The following is a 15,192-nucleotide window of genomic DNA, read 5'->3' as shown; positions in this document are numbered from 1 at the left end:
GGCAATTGAGGGAAGAATTGTTTACATAAGTAATCGCTTGAATGTTTGTACTTTGTAAAAATTTAAAATTAAATTAAAATATCTTTAATAATTTTTTTTATTATCATTTTCAGTTTTGATCTCTATGTTAAAGCTCATTTGAGCATTAATCTATCTTGCCTAGTAATGTCAACAATTTTCTAAGTTAAATTTTACCCACACTATCAACCTTTTTGATCTTTTAAGTGTAATTTTTCTAAAACCTCTTTTTTTTTTTTTTGGTCAGAATTTTTCTAAAACCTCTTTTCAACGCTAGTTTGTTAAGCTCATATACAAGAATAATTTTTCATCAAGTTTCTGTTGTAAACCGGCAATATCTACTTACGAATCAATATTATTTTTCAAAGTATAAAAATTGATTAAAATATGGTTAATTGTTTAGTTTAAGGAGACAATAATGTGATATTAATTAAAAAAAAAAAAAAATACAGTAGTAAAAAAAATACAACGTTTCACGTTTGTTGCTAACGCTAACGCGGAAAAAGCGTTTCGCTTAGGCGTTTTTGTGGAAGAGTAAAGCTTACAGTCGGGATCATCGTCTTCCTCTTCCAAATCAAAGCTGAGATTCAGAATTTTCTCTAGTCCGCCATAGATAATGGCGGCAAAGGCGGCTTCGTCTTCGAGCCTCCCCAAATCTGGAGCCATCTCCAAAGGCTACAATTTCGCTTCCACTTGGGAACAGGTAAATCAATCGCACAATCTGGATATGGATTCACTGTGGCCTGGCCTCGTTTTCTCCGCATATAATGTTGTAAAATGTGGTTAACAATTGCAGAGCGCTCCTCTGACTGAGCAACAACAAGCAGCTATAGTTTCTTTATCACACGCAGTAGCTGACCGGCCATTTCCTGCCAATCTTGTGAGTCTGGTGTTTTCATTTCTCCATGTTTTCCACTTTTTTTTTTTTGTTTTGGTTTTGATGTCAGTTGTTAGCTCATGGTTGTAGGTACATGAGCATGTTCACAGGCCGGATAATGGCTTGTCTGTCTCAGTAGAGGACACAAATTTGGAGGATTCTGGAGCAATTGAAGCTGTTTTGGTTAATACAAATCAGGTGATTTGATAAAAGTTCTTATGCGGTACTATAGGAGTTGCATTTGTCCTTTCTTGCATCTCTCTATGTATACTAATGCTTCTTCCTTTTGACGTATTTTGTTTTTGTTACAGTTCTACAAATGGTTTACTGATCTTGAATCAGCGATGAAGTCTGAGGTTAGTGATGTTCATTTTGTTCATAGGTTCAAAGTTAGGGAACATTACTTGGAAATGTGTTTGAATGATTTGTTCTGACATAGACAGAGGAAAAGTATCGGCACTATGTCAATACTTTAACTGAGCGCATCCAGACGTGTGATGATATACTTCACCAGGCAGGTTTCCATCAAACTTTGCACATTCCTGTGGTCTTTCTTTGCCAGTAAATTATAAGACATCTCCTTCATTATTTTATGATTTCTCCTGTGCAGGTTGATGGGACACTTGACTTATTTAATGAACTGCAGCTTCAACATCAAGGAGTAACAACAAAGACTAAAACTCTTCATGATGCATGTGACCGGCTGGTATTGTTTTCTCTGTCTTTCTATGCAGTCAGATGATTACCTCTTGCACGTTTTCCCGTCCTACGTGCGATATTTAATATCGAAATGACAACGAAAACTGACTTTCTATTTGATTGTTGTAGTTTGCTTGCTTGCCTGAGCTAATTTTCACTTTCTTTCACCTTTTCTAGTTAATGGAGAAACAGAAATTGATGGAATTTGCAGAAGCTCTAAGGATTAAGCTCAACTATTTTGATGAATTGGAGAATGTAAGATTAAAATTCTGGCCTACCAACATATTTTTTTGCCACATGTCAATGTATCAGTGTGTAGTTGATTGAGGTCGTCCTCTTGTCTTGCTCATTAGTCATTATCATTATGTATTTTAGTTTTGGCTTACCTGGGGTACTTCAGTTCATAGTGTATGTTGCCTACTGAATCCTGGCTGTAAATTTAAGAGGAAGTGCACCTCAGCAAGGTCTTAAAATGCTCTAATATCTCCTTCCTCTTTCTTTTTTTTTTACCGCAGATATCCTCCAATTTTTATTCTCCAAATATGAATGTATCAAATTCAAACTTTCTCCCACTATTGAAAAGGCTTGATGAATGCATATCGTGAGTAAATTTTCTCCCACTAGAAGAATGCCGCACCGAAGTTTATCTTCTCCCTTGAACTGCTTATAATGTCTCGAACTCTGTAGGTACATCGAAGATAATCCTCAATATGCAGAGTCGAGTGTTTATTTGCTCAAATTTCGTCAGCTCCAGGTACTATGAAGGGCCTTCCCTTTCTCTCTTTCCCCCTTTCTAACTCACAGAGAGAAGTGTGGATTTACCATTTTTTCGCATCCACAAATTCATACACTGTTTCCAGAATTATACGGGAGATAAGTACCTAGAGAAGACTAACATTGACAATTTTACAGTCACGGGCCTTGGGCTTGATACGAACTTACATTCTTGCAGTGCTCAAAACTGCTGCTTCCCAGGTAATTTTCTTTGTAATATGACTCTATTCTTGCACAGCTTAGACAAAACGTGTTTATAGTTCTTGTGACTATGTATTTTCATATATATTGCATATCATGCATGTAATCTATGCAGGTAGAGTGGATTATAGAGTTATGCGTACTTAACTTAAGACATACATCATGTCTGTTGTCAGGTTCAAGCAGCATTTCGTGGGCCAGATGGAAACAAAACATCTGTCTCAGAGGGTGTCGAGGCATCTATTATATATGTTCGCTTCAAGGCTGCTGCAACTGAGGTGATACCTTTTGGCTTTCTTTAAATGTCAGTGCAGAAATAGTAGGGTCATAATATTAGATAAGAGAACTATGAGAAATAGCTTTTGTAGCATCATTCAGAGTCAATTTTGCTAGTTTAGTCTTGACATTATGACTTGGCTGTATTTTCTTTCTTTTGACATTGAACGTCGAAAAAACTATTTGTCCAGCTTAAACCTGTATTGGAGGAAATAGAAAGTAGGTCAGCAAGAAAGGAATATGTTCAAGTCCTTGCAGAATGCCACAGACTATACTGTGAACAACGGCTCGCGCTTGTGAGTTCATTTTCTGGAATTCAATATGGTTTAGTGTCTGTTTGCAAGTAAATAGAATTGACTGTTTACTCTTCATTTCGTGTTATCAGGTCAAAGGCATAGTTCACCAACGGGTATCTGATTTCTCCAAGAAAGAAGCACTGCCATCTTTGACTAGATCGGGTTGTGCATATCTGATGCAGGTATATGAAGGAAAGTTAAGCGATGAATACCTTGTTTTATTCACTAGGAGCTGTACCAGTTTAGAAGAAAAGGGTCGTATTATTATGAGGAATAGAAACATATAAGAAAATTGGGAATGTTTATAATCTGTGCAATCTCAAAGGTCAGACGAAGGTCTTTTTGAGAGAGAAAACGGCTGGATTATTAGCTTTAGCAACTGAGGATTTTAGAGGTCGTTGATGGACTTGGTTTTGCAAAATATGAAATTAGTGCACCACACTTCTTAACCTCCGTTATGAATTTCAGGTTTGTCATATGGAGCATCAACTGTTTACTCATTTCTTTCCAGCATCATCAGAAGAAGTTTCAAGTCTGGCACCTTTGGTGGATCCTTTGTAAGTTTATCTGTGCCGTGCTTTCACCATCACTGTTTCTGTTCAATTTAAACCTAAAATGAACTTTGGTGCCTTTTATACTGAGATACAAACAGCTGATACCAATTGAATTATTTCGAGCCATAAGCATCTAATATTTTTAACTTAGTAATTAAGAAGCTACGTTTATTCGACTTCTCGTTCTCTTACACCATATTATTAACTGTTTTCAATTGTTATATCTTATTTTAGTGCATTCAGTTTATCATATTTGCTTGTCCCCGAACAGGTCCACATACTTGTATGACATTTTACGCCCAAAACTGATTCACGAAGCAAATATCGATCTTCTTTGTGAGCTCATTCATATCCTTAAAGTTGAAGTCTTGGGGGAGCAGTCAGCTAGACAGAGTGAACCCCTTGCTGGACTGCGGCCTACATTACAAAGAATTTTGGCCGATGTCAATGAGAGGTTGACTTTCCGTGCCAGAACATATATTCGAGATGAGGTACAGCATTGGGATAGTTTTCTTACAAGTTCTTTACCTTGGCCTTCATTTCCATATTTGTGGTCTTCTCATTAGCGATTATGTAGAAACAGTGAACTTTGTATGCTATCACCACTAAGACGAGTCACCCTACTATTGATAAGATGAAACTGTTATAACTGTGATACTGAACGACCTTTAAATGGAGAAGATTTGCTACAGTTTCGGCTGTGTTATCCTTTTTCGTATTAGAAGACTTTGCTTTTCTTGAGCTGCTCTGATTGAATCCACTTCTTACTTCTGTAGATCGCAAATTATATTCCCTCTGACGAAGATCTGGATTATCCTGCAAAGCTGGAGGGATCTTCTCTTAATACAACATCTGAAACTAATTTAGGGGTAAAACGAAATTCTCAAATTATTCCTATGGGTTTGGTAATCTTTAGCTGTATACTTATATTCTAGGATGCAGGATGATGAAAACGCTGATGTATTTAAGACTTGGTATCCAGCTTTGGAAAAGACGCTCTCTTGTCTATCTAAATTATATCGATGCTTGGAGCCTGCAGTCTTCACTGGATTAGCACAGGCAAGACTATAAGTAACTTTATTGCTTCTCATTCTGTCAAAGAAAACACACCAATTCATGTTTAGGCAAACTTGTCTAATAAACCATATCTTCTGTTCCACAGGAAGCTGTAGAAGTTTGCTCTCTGTCAATTCAAGTAAGCAAGCTAAACAACCAGATTTTCCCCGCCTTGATATTTGTTCCTTATTCAGTTTTCCTTATTTTCAATGACATTATCAATTTTAAATTACACGAAGATGTGCCATATCTTGTTAAAAAAATTTGTAGTTGTTTTTTGGTTGATTCTCAGTACCAAACTTTTACATCTGCTCCCCGTTTTCAATAGTTGAGATGTCCACATTTTGTCAAATATGCAACAGAAAGCCAGCAAGCTTATCATTAAGAGATCAACTATAATGGATGGCCAGCTTTTCCTTATCAAGCATCTTCTTATCTTGAGAGAACAGGTTAGGGCTAAATTTATCTTTTGTTTGCTTCTTTTGCTATTAAGTATTAAGTCAGTGACTTTAAAAAGTATCTTTTGTTTCCAGATTGCGCCTTTTGACATTGAATTTTCAGTCACCCACAAAGAGCTTGATTTCTCTCATTTACTGGTTAGTTCTTCGACATTCAAGTCTAATTGTATAATAACCCATTCTTTCTCGCATTTAAGAGGTCATTATTTTGGTGCACGTTTCATTCTTTGCTGATGAATTTGCTAACTTTCTATGATTATTCATTCAAAAATGTGGTTAGGAACACTTGAGAAGGATACTTAGAGGTCAAGCGTCACTTTTTGACTGGTCTAGGTCAACCTCCCTAGCAAGGACCCTGTCACCTCGAGTTTTGGAAAGTCAAATAGATGCCAAGAAGGTTGGTGATTTTCTCTTCCATCCACAATCAATTGCATATGTTCTAAATGATTACATAAGTTTTTTCATTCAGATGTGTTGATCTCATTTTACCTTGAGCATCTTTCTGCATGACTGATGTACAAAAAAAAAATTAATTTCAAAGTCTGGGTTATATTTCTGCTAAGACAGTTCTCAAGAGATATGGCAAGTTTTTTTTGTTAGTTTGTTGGTTTTATCCTGCTTGTCTGGACGTCTCTTTCTATGCCTGGGTCCTTGCATTACTTGTTATGATAGGGACTGATGCATAGACCTTTGTTTTCGCAGGAACTGGAAAGATGTCTTAAGACAACTTGTGAGGAGTTCATCATGTCAGTCACTAAGCTAGTTGTGGATCCTATGCTTTCATTTGTGACCAAGGTTGGCTTCTCCTTTCCTTTGTTCTGGGAAACATGTTTTTACAAAGTCTTCTTAAGACTCTAGATGTGTCCTCGAAAAGGTTTAACTCAGTATCCTTAGCATTGTTTGTTATTAAATACAATGCACCGATAATAAGAAGATGATCTGTTTGTCTAAAGAGTTTTCTCTCCTAATGGACTAGCATAATAGTTTTGTTTTGTTTATACATTGTATAATTGTATTTGCAGGTCACAGCCATAAAAGTTGCTCTTTCCACTGGAACTCAGAATCAAAAAGTTGATTCTGTCATGGCTAAGCCGCTGAAGGAACAAGCTTTCGCTACACCGGATAAGGTGGCTGAACTTGTTCAAAAGGTATGAGATAGTCTAGAGATGGCAGTCATTTATTGTTCCCTTTTAATAAGCTCTGAAGGATGCACCTTCCGGCTTCCGTTTTTAAGCCATCTATGTTCATAGGCAGATTAAGCCTCTTAGTACCAACGAATATAGATGCAAATGATAGTATGATACCTTGAACACGTTGTGGTTCCTTAGGTAATTTTCTTATTGTGTGAACCGATATGAAAATAGAGAATCAGCGTAGGTAATATATAACCAACCCGCAATGGCTTTTTGCATGTCTAAGGTTTTATTACCTTTATAACTCAGAATGCAAAAGCAATCTCTCATATGTGCCTTTAACCAGGTATATGCTGCAATACAGCAAGAGTTGCTTCCGATTTTAGCAAAAATGAAACTCTATTTGCAAAACCCATCAACAAGGACCATTCTTTTCAAGCCAATCAAGTAAGTCCATTTCTCGGAATTTTATCAACCATATAAACTATATCTTTGGCTGGTTTACATATCTGTGTTACGTTCCTAATCCCTTCGTAGCTGAACCCAAATCTCTTGCTAGTTTGAATACGAATGCATGATCTATGTTGCATATGTTTGTATTCAGGTCAAATATAGTGGAAGCTCATACCCAAGTGGAGTCCTTGCTCAAAGCTGAGTACACAGCAGACGAACAAGCCAGTATCAGTATGATCTCCATTCAGGATTTGCAAACCCAACTCGATAATTTCCTTTAAAGTCATGGCTCAATGGAAATACCATGGTTTTTGATGTCTTTACTCTTTACTTCCTCGGATTTTTTTTTATTTAGAGATTTTTAATTCTTTTGGTTTCTTTGTTAGCTACTTTACAAGAGTTTGCTTTGTATTATTAACATGGTGTTTATATTAGGTATGATGATAGTCTCATGTGCCATAATAGAAGTAAACTTTTTAATAATGGAGTGGTTTTCCCATGAATAGTCCACACTCTAAAACTTGATACTACATTTTCTTTCTCAGTATATAAACGCGGGAAAACAGTCTTAGACCTAATAATATTTTTAATAAACAATCTGATCTGATGCTAACTAAATCAGGGTGTTGTTTGTAAAATGACTTGTTAACAATCATGATTTAGTTAGCTATTTCAGGGAACTTACTTTATGCCCAGGGTTATTATAAACTATCCAAGCTTTATCTGGGCCAAGTTGAGACCTACTAAAGAGAATTAAAAGCCCAATATAACAAAAGTTGAGACCTACTAAAGAGAATTAAAAGCCCAATATAACAACAAAACATTACCTGAAAAAAAAAAAAAAATGAGGAAAGAAAAACAATCTCAGAAATAAAAAATCCGATGGGGAGGAAGAAGGGATTGCCGGAGTTCGAAGAGTCGGCGCCGGATGGATTCGATCCGGAGAATCCGTACAAGGATCCGGTTGCGATGGTTGAGATGAGAGAACACATTGTTCGTGAGAAGTGGATCCATATCGAGAAGGCTAAGATCTTGCGTGAGAAGGTCAAATGGTGTTACCGCGTCGAAGGCGTTAATCACTACCAGAAGTGTCGCCATCTTGTTCAGCAGTATCTCGACGCCACTCGCGGCGTCGGTTGGGGCAAAGACCACCGTCCTATCTCTCTTCACGGTGAGCTTGTTTGAATGCTTTATTGAGTTTCTTAGTTTTTTTTTTTTTTTTTTTTTTTTGCTTAGTCTTTGAAAAATGAACTCAGTTACTCTTTACTGTCTTTGAATGATGAAATCAAATGTGGCTCAAGTAATTCAATTTATATGGGATTTGAATTTGTTGTAGAATTGGTCTCAGACTCTCCAGTATTGAACTTTTTTTGTTTGTTTGTTATATTTGATTTTGTGAAACCAGGTCCCAAGCCAGTAGCTGTTGAAGAAGCTGAATAATGTTGTCTGCCTGATTGATCTTTGGTAAGGTAAAGTAGCTGGTGTTTGAGTTAAGTAGTGTGTATTTGCTTGCAAGAACTTGATCAGTGCTTTGCTTGTTAAGAATCTGGAAGTGGAAGAAGAAGAAAGATTAGACATTTTTTAGCATTTCTTGTGTGGAGTATTTTACTAGTTAACTGGATACGGGTTGTAGTATTTACTGTTGGGAGAAAACTAGAACATGGACTTTGGAATAGTTGTATATATGAATTGATGAGGTCTTAGAGTGACTCAGTTTTGTGGCAAATATGGACGCATTGGTGATTGTTGATATCATCAATTTGCTTGCAGTCACGGTAAAAGTTAGGCATGGATTATATAACCGGTGATTTAAGAGATAGGACATGTTTTGGACTGTTTAGAAATGAATTAGTACTCGTTTTTGGGACATTTTGGGGACATATGGTTGGTTTTAGAATACCAATCTGCTTGCAATGGCGCTACATCTTTACGCTGCAATAGAGCTTAACCTAGTCACAGATTTTCATTTGATGATTGAAAAGATGAGACATGTTTTGGACCAACATTTAGTTTCTGATCGATGAGAACGTGTAATAATGTTCAACCAGGATTATGGATTGATGATTGTATTGTGGTTTAAAGGTTTTAAATGTATCTTTTTGCTCCAATGACGCAGGTGTGTGAAAGCTTTGATTATTGGACGTAAATTGAGTATGAGTCCATGAAAGATTGTTGCTTGATTTGTGCGTTTTGTTTTCGTTAAACATATTTACTAATTGGGCTATTTACTTCCAATTAGTTAAACTCAGCCTCAGGTTATCAAATAATTTTTGCTTTCTTGTTGTACATTGATTCCCTGTTTACTCGGAATAATGAAACTCGCAAGTACCTTTTTTACTAAGTGATATTTTGTAGCCCTTTCTTCTTATACTTTATTAAGACCTTCTCTGATTAAACAAACAAAAAGAGTAATTGTTATAATAACTCCATAGCCTCCCTTTATTTCAAAACTGTAGGATTAGTTGTCTACAAAATCATCTTTAGTATTGTCTAATAATGGATTGCTAATAGAAGTTATTATTAATCTCTTAGTAGTTCAAAATTTTATGGAGTTTTGTTATCATATGTTTAATGGTGATATAGACAGGTAAGGTCCACAGACAAACTGAGTCAGAAAACAAAAGACAAACAAACAAAAAGATAAAACTTAGAGAATGGGTAAGAAAAAAAACCCATAAAAGACCCAAAACATAATCCAAGTCTGACCAATACGATCGCAAAGATTTGGATCAACTTCGGTGCATGAGGCCAGATCATCAGTACAATGTCTTTTCCCTTTGTACAAACCAAAAAAAAAAAAAATGGGTATGGCCGGCCAAACTTCAATAATACACCATGTCTTTTACCCCTGTTCAAATTTCACTACATTTGCTTAAAGACTTATATAAGTATGTTCATCAGCAGGTAATCTTAAGATTCGACAATATTATGATGTATAGGACAAGACCCAAGAACTTAAGCTAACGAGTCCTTACTGACATAAGAAAGACGTGTCAGTAAAAAATCTTCAAGAGGCTTATAGGAATTGTCTTTGTCTATTCCCATTGAAAAAGTTTATTATAAACCTACCTAAGAAGAGTCCTTTGTCAGTGCCCATTATTCTCCATCCTTCTTAGCCCTTGTCTTCTTCATTGTCTCCTTTTTCTCACTTTAAGATCTTTTTCGTTCTTAGCTCATGACAAGCCACCAAAATATCTAAACTATAAGACCATTACTGTTTTGTTACCTGATAACGCCACTCCCTTCTTTTAGTTTGATTTCTTTTCTTCACTCTGTTTCATGTTTGTGCAGAAAGTATGATTCCGAAGTGCCAAGAAGATGTCAAGCAGCCACGACCTTGCGACCTGTGTCTGAACAAACACGCGGTTTGGTATTGTGCATCAGACGATGCTTTCTTGTGCCATGTTTGCGATGAATCAGTCCATTCTGCAAACCATGTGGCGACAAAACACGAGAGAGTTTGTCTTAGAACAAACGAGATACCGAACAATGTGCTCCAAGGAACAACATCACACCCGGTTTGGCACAGCGGGTTCAGAAGAAAAGCAAGAACACCTAGGTCCCGGTGTGAGAAAAAAACACAACAAAAGATAGATGATGAGAGAAGAGGAGAGGACCCTCGTGTTCCCGAGATTGGAGGCGAAGCAATGTTTTTCATACCAGAAGCAAATGATGATGAAAATGATACGACTTCTCTTGTGCCAGAGTTTGAGGGATTCACAGTCACAGAGATGGGGTTCTTCTCGAGCAACCACAATGGTACTCAAGAAACAACGAAACAATTCAACTTTGAAGATGAGATTGATGCAATGGAGGATCTATATTACAATGAAGAAGAAAAAGCAGCTAAAACTAATGGAGCTGAAGCACGTCCTGGACAATCTTTGATGAACTGCAAGAACGATTATGACAATGTCATTGCGATTTCAGCAAAGAGAGAAGAAACTGAAGATTACGAGGATAATGCAAGGCAGGGGAACATGTTACTTAGACTGAATTACGAAAATGTTATAGCAGCTTGGGATAAACAAGAATCTCCAAGAGAAGCAGCAAGAAACCAGACTGAGTTGTTCAACACAAGTAACTTCCAGCTAGTTCCTCTAGTAAGAGCTCTTAGTTAATCTAATGAATTCTTACAAAAATGTTATCATAGAGAAAAGACTCAAAACAGAAAAGACTTCTATTGTAATGCAGGGAATAGAGGAGAAGAGAGTAACCAGCAGAAGTGAGCGAGAAGCTAGAGTTTGGAGATACAGAGATAAAAAGAAGAATCGTTTGTTCGAGAAGAAGATAAGGTATGAGGTTAGAAAGGTTAACGCGGACAAAAGACCGAGAATGAAAGGTCGATTTGTCCGAAGATCTTTAGATCCCGAGTCTTAGGTTTATCAAATGCTCTCAGTTTCTGCTTTGTGCGAATTCTTGTCACATAAAAAAGACTACTGCAAAGACACGGAAGCTAGTCCAAAAGTACAACAGCTCGTGTGGAACATTCTTCGTTCTTGCAAGTGTTTGGTATAGGTTTTAAATGTTATCTCAAACAATAACATGTGTACAACTTTATTCTTAATTATTTAAATTTTCATACTAGTAAAAAACTTCTCTTTTGTACTCAAACAGTAAAACTTTTTTTTTAGAAAAGGTCAAGTGGTAAACACAAATTTAGGCGAATTATGTTATATCTATACTAGTATAATTGCAGTTTTATGAAATAAATCCTGGAGTTGGATTTATTTGCAGGCATGCCATCATATTTATTGCTAAAGTCATTACTTTGTTACTCAAAATATTCACTAATGTAATTAACTTGATTCTATTTAAGATTATAAAAAAAACAATTAAAGGAAATATTTATTTAAAAAATAAATTTGATTCTTCTTTCATCTTTGTTTTTTTTTTTTTTTTTGACAACATAGAAACAAGATTGGCTCAAACAAGCCAATACGAAGGTACATTGTTTACATAGATAGCTAAGTGCAGAACTTTATGAAAGTACATCTTTGTTTTATTTTATTTTTAATTTTTTGAATCATCATATAATACATGAAATTATTAAAAGTATAATTTTTTCTGCATATACTGTGACTCTAATTTTTTTTTAAAAAGACATATATTACTCTATTAATATAAACGGTGTGTTCACCAAGCCACTTCGGCTAAAATGTTTAGATAATAATTCAGAGACTTATTATATATAGAATCAAAATAAATCTAAATTCGAATGAGCCGGAAGCTCCACTTAATAAGAATCCAAATTTAAAATTTATAAATGATTAGTTTGGTTTGTAAAGTTGATTTTGTTTAATTCTACCCTATCTAGTAGAATTTAAAAACTGATATATCTAAATTAAATAGAATTTCTAAAATTAAAATATTTAAACATATTAAAATTTTAAAATAACATAGACGGATTATATTGCATGACGGTTTATATGATTGGACGGGTTTGAATTGATATTACTATAAATGAAAGTATCATCAATCTAATACTTTAACAATACCAATAAAAGATATGTCGAATAAACTGATTTAATTAGGATTAGTATATGCAATCTTAAAAATAATTAAATAAACTCCAATAGAATCAGTAAATTTCAAAAATAAATCTAAATTTAAAAGTAAATAAATATAAATTATACACATTTATTTTGAAAATACAACTAAGAAACAAGTTATATATTTTTTTAAAAAATATAAATCATGAGAATAAAACAATTTCTAATCACAAATAAGAATTATTTCAAATTTTAAAACTTAGATAAAATGACAATGTAAATCAAAATACAATATATAAAATTTTGTTCCGGGGTGTATGGCGTGTGATGATCTAGTATAATATACGTTGTAAACACAAAACGGTCAGGTCAGAACAATTAAGACATTAAACAATGTTTTCTTGGAGCTCGAGACTTTCTTCCAGAATGTGCTCGATGATCATCTTAAGTCACTTTGAACTGGGCGATGACAGAGCTGATCAGAAACCCAAGAGTGATGAAGAAAGTGGAAGACGAGATTAGGACAACACTTGGGGACAAGAAACAGAGGACTCACAGAGCAAGGTCTAAACCAACTTAACTACTTCAAGATCATGGTCAAGGATACATTTAGATTACATCCAGCAGCTCCACTATTACTCCCAAAACTATGGGAAAACCCAGACGAGTTTATCCCTGACAAGTTTCTTGATAGGTCCATAGACTAAACTTTGAGCTTTTACCATTTGGTTCTGGTACAAGGATATGTACAACAATACAAGGATGACGATGGGGATCACCACCGTGGAACTGGGACTGTTGAATTTGTTCTGTAGGGAAGAATGTGAAAGACATTGACTTGGAAGAGAACAACACTTGAGCTTGTTCCACTGCTTCATCAACGATCATGTTAACAATTTAGTCAATAAGATTTTTATGTTTCTTTGTACTCAAGCTTCTGATATTAGTAAGCATCTAGTTAATATATTGAAATCATTATCTGAAAAGCATAATAAATTCTGACCAGACCATGAGATCCGTTACTATATGTTTGCGTCCGCCGCCCACGTTACCGTGTGAATAAAAAGTCTTTAATTATTAGGGATAACACAAGGTCTTTTTTAAGTTCAAATTCCTGGTCCTACTAAACCAAAACCCGGATTTTGCTCGTTGGAATGCACTCGTTTTCGATGGGACCAAAATGTTCTTAATTGCAAAAAAGCTGAAAATGCTCAAGTGGGTGATAAGAGACTTTAGCAATACCAACTACTCAGGAATTGAAAAGAGGGTTTAGGACGTCTACACCGATCTCATCCAATGTCAACAAGAACTGCTGTAAACGCCCTCAATCCACTTAGTCATGCAAGAGAAAGAAGCTTTCAAAACCTGGTGTGCTGTAGCAAAAGCGGAAGAATCCTACTTCAAACAGAAATTTTGATTTTGTTGGTTAGAGGAGGGTGACAAAAACTCATGGTTCTTCCATCTATCAATTATCACCAGGCAAGGGTTCAATGAAATTATTCTCCTCCTCAATAACAATGATCTTATGGTGGACTCGAGCAGGGTATTCAAGACTTAGTGGTGGACTTTTACAAAAACCTTCTTGGCAACCAAGCTCAAACCACTGATGCATTTGTTTCAGAGATTGCTGCTATAATTCCTCAGCGATGATCGTCGAGTGCTGTTGTCTCTCATTTCACCGGTTACGCCTGAGGAGATCCGACAGGTTGTCTTCTCAATGCCAAGGAACAAAGCTCCAGGTCCAGACGACTATTGTGTAGAACTCTTCACAGCTCACTCGGACACAGTCGGAACTTCCGTGACTGAGGCTGTCCTCGAATTCTTCACTACAGGGAAAATTCTTAAGCAATGGAACGCCACAATCTTGACTTTGATCCCCAAGGTCCCGAATGCTCAGCGAGTTAGTCAATTCTGGCCCATTGCGTGCTGCAACACCCTCTACAAAGTAGTCTCTAAACTCCTCGCAAATCGTCTCAAGAAGGTCCTTCCTAATCTCATCTCCAACACCCAATCCGCCTTCATACAAGAGAGACTACTTGTGGAAAACGTCTTACTTGCCACAAAGCTAGTGCAAAGTTTCAACCAGAAGAATATCTCCTTAAGAGGTATGCTAAAGGTGGATTTTATGATGGCTTTTGATTCGGTTCACTGGGACTTTATAATCAACACGCTCAAAGCAATGGAGTTCCCCACCCAATTCGTTTCACTGATCAATCAATGCATCTCAACGACAAGCTTCTCTAGCTGCATCAATGGCGAGCTTTGTGGCTATTTCAGGGGAGCAAAAGGATTGCGTCAAGGCGACACTCTATCACCGTACTTGTTTGTCCTGGCCATGGAAGGACTTTCACAACTCCTAATGAAAGGTTTCAGTTCAAATCAAATAGGCCCTCACCCAGCTGCCAAAGACCCACTCATTTCTCATTTGGCATTCGCAGATGACATTATGATATTCTTCGATGGCAAGACCAGCTCTCTCGCCAATATTGCTGCAACACTCGAGGAGTACTCCAGAATATCCGGTCTTAGAATGAACCTAAGCAAGACTGAACTATACGTAGCTGGAGTGAACCACATTGAAGCCTCTCAGATGGCTTCTTTAGGCTTCAACATTGGTTCACTTCACATACGCTATCTCGGGCTGGATAGTTCAGAACATCACCAACTGGTTCTCTTCTTGGGGTTCTCGAGCTTGATCTTATGCTGGCAAACTCCAACTTATAGCGTCAGTCATCTATGGCACTATTAATTTCTGGATGTCTGCGTTTATACTGCCAAAGGATTGCATCAAAAAAATCGAAACTCTCTGCAGAAATTTTTTATGGAATGGTGATGTGTCTAAAAATGGTTCAGCAAAGGTGGCTTGGGAAAACATATGCCTTCCAAAAGTAGAAGGTGGCTTAGG

General features: G+C 36.4%; 3 protein-coding genes across 9 annotated transcripts; all 3 read left to right on the top strand.

Annotated features, from left to right (window-relative positions):
• Positions 1–426: 426 nt before the first annotated feature.
• Positions 427–7,298, top strand: LOC104777831 (conserved oligomeric Golgi complex subunit 3-like). 5 transcript variants are annotated; one of them, XM_087506833.1, is made up of 25 exons: positions 427–721; positions 815–898; positions 986–1,093; positions 1,207–1,251; positions 1,335–1,409; positions 1,506–1,601; positions 1,772–1,849; positions 2,110–2,195; positions 2,282–2,348; positions 2,507–2,569; positions 2,746–2,847; positions 3,037–3,141; positions 3,231–3,323; positions 3,610–3,698; positions 3,967–4,186; positions 4,472–4,564; positions 4,638–4,754; positions 4,858–4,890; positions 5,114–5,200; positions 5,285–5,347; positions 5,490–5,606; positions 5,912–6,004; positions 6,232–6,357; positions 6,689–6,789; positions 6,947–7,298. In XM_087506833.1, the coding sequence occupies exons 1-25, from the start codon at positions 635–637 to the stop codon at positions 7,074–7,076; spliced, it is 2,358 nt and encodes a 785-aa protein (XP_087362959.1). In that variant the 5' UTR covers positions 427–634; the 3' UTR covers positions 7,077–7,298. The 5 variants fall into 5 exon arrangements, with proteins under 5 accessions (XP_087362959.1, XP_087362960.1, XP_087362961.1 ...); XM_087506834.1 differs by having other exon boundaries at positions 484–721; positions 973–1,093; XM_087506835.1 differs by having other exon boundaries at positions 503–721; positions 1,335–1,413.
• A 273-nt stretch (positions 7,299–7,571) lies between these two features.
• LOC104777830 (NADH dehydrogenase [ubiquinone] 1 beta subcomplex subunit 10-A) lies at positions 7,572–9,136 on the top strand. 2 transcript variants are annotated; one of them, XM_010502155.2, is made up of 3 exons: positions 7,572–7,966; positions 8,201–8,259; positions 8,912–9,136. In XM_010502155.2, the coding sequence occupies exons 1-2, from the start codon at positions 7,678–7,680 to the stop codon at positions 8,233–8,235; spliced, it is 324 nt and encodes a 107-aa protein (XP_010500457.1). In that variant the 5' UTR covers positions 7,572–7,677; the 3' UTR covers positions 8,236–8,259; positions 8,912–9,136. The 2 variants fall into 2 exon arrangements, with proteins under 2 accessions (XP_010500457.1, XP_010500459.1); XM_010502157.2 differs by having other exon boundaries at positions 7,615–7,966; positions 8,201–8,264.
• Positions 9,137–9,707: 571 nt separating this feature from the next.
• Positions 9,708–11,523, top strand: LOC104777829 (zinc finger protein CONSTANS-LIKE 8-like). 2 transcript variants are annotated; one of them, XM_010502154.3, is made up of 2 exons: positions 9,708–10,898; positions 10,990–11,523. In XM_010502154.3, the coding sequence occupies exons 1-2, from the start codon at positions 10,092–10,094 to the stop codon at positions 11,173–11,175; spliced, it is 993 nt and encodes a 330-aa protein (XP_010500456.1). In that variant the 5' UTR covers positions 9,708–10,091; the 3' UTR covers positions 11,176–11,523. The 2 variants fall into 2 exon arrangements, with proteins under 2 accessions (XP_010500456.1, XP_010500455.1); XM_010502153.3 differs by having other exon boundaries at positions 10,972–11,523.
• Positions 11,524–15,192: the final 3,669 nt, after the last annotated feature.

This window comes from Camelina sativa, chromosome 3, assembly GCF_030686135.1.
Source record: "Camelina sativa cultivar CO46 ecotype springtype chromosome 3, ASM3068613v1".
Lineage (NCBI taxonomy): Eukaryota > Viridiplantae > Streptophyta > Magnoliopsida > Brassicales > Brassicaceae > Camelina > Camelina sativa.
The sequence above is the reverse complement of the archived record's forward strand: the minus strand, read 5'-3'. Positions and strand labels throughout refer to the sequence as shown.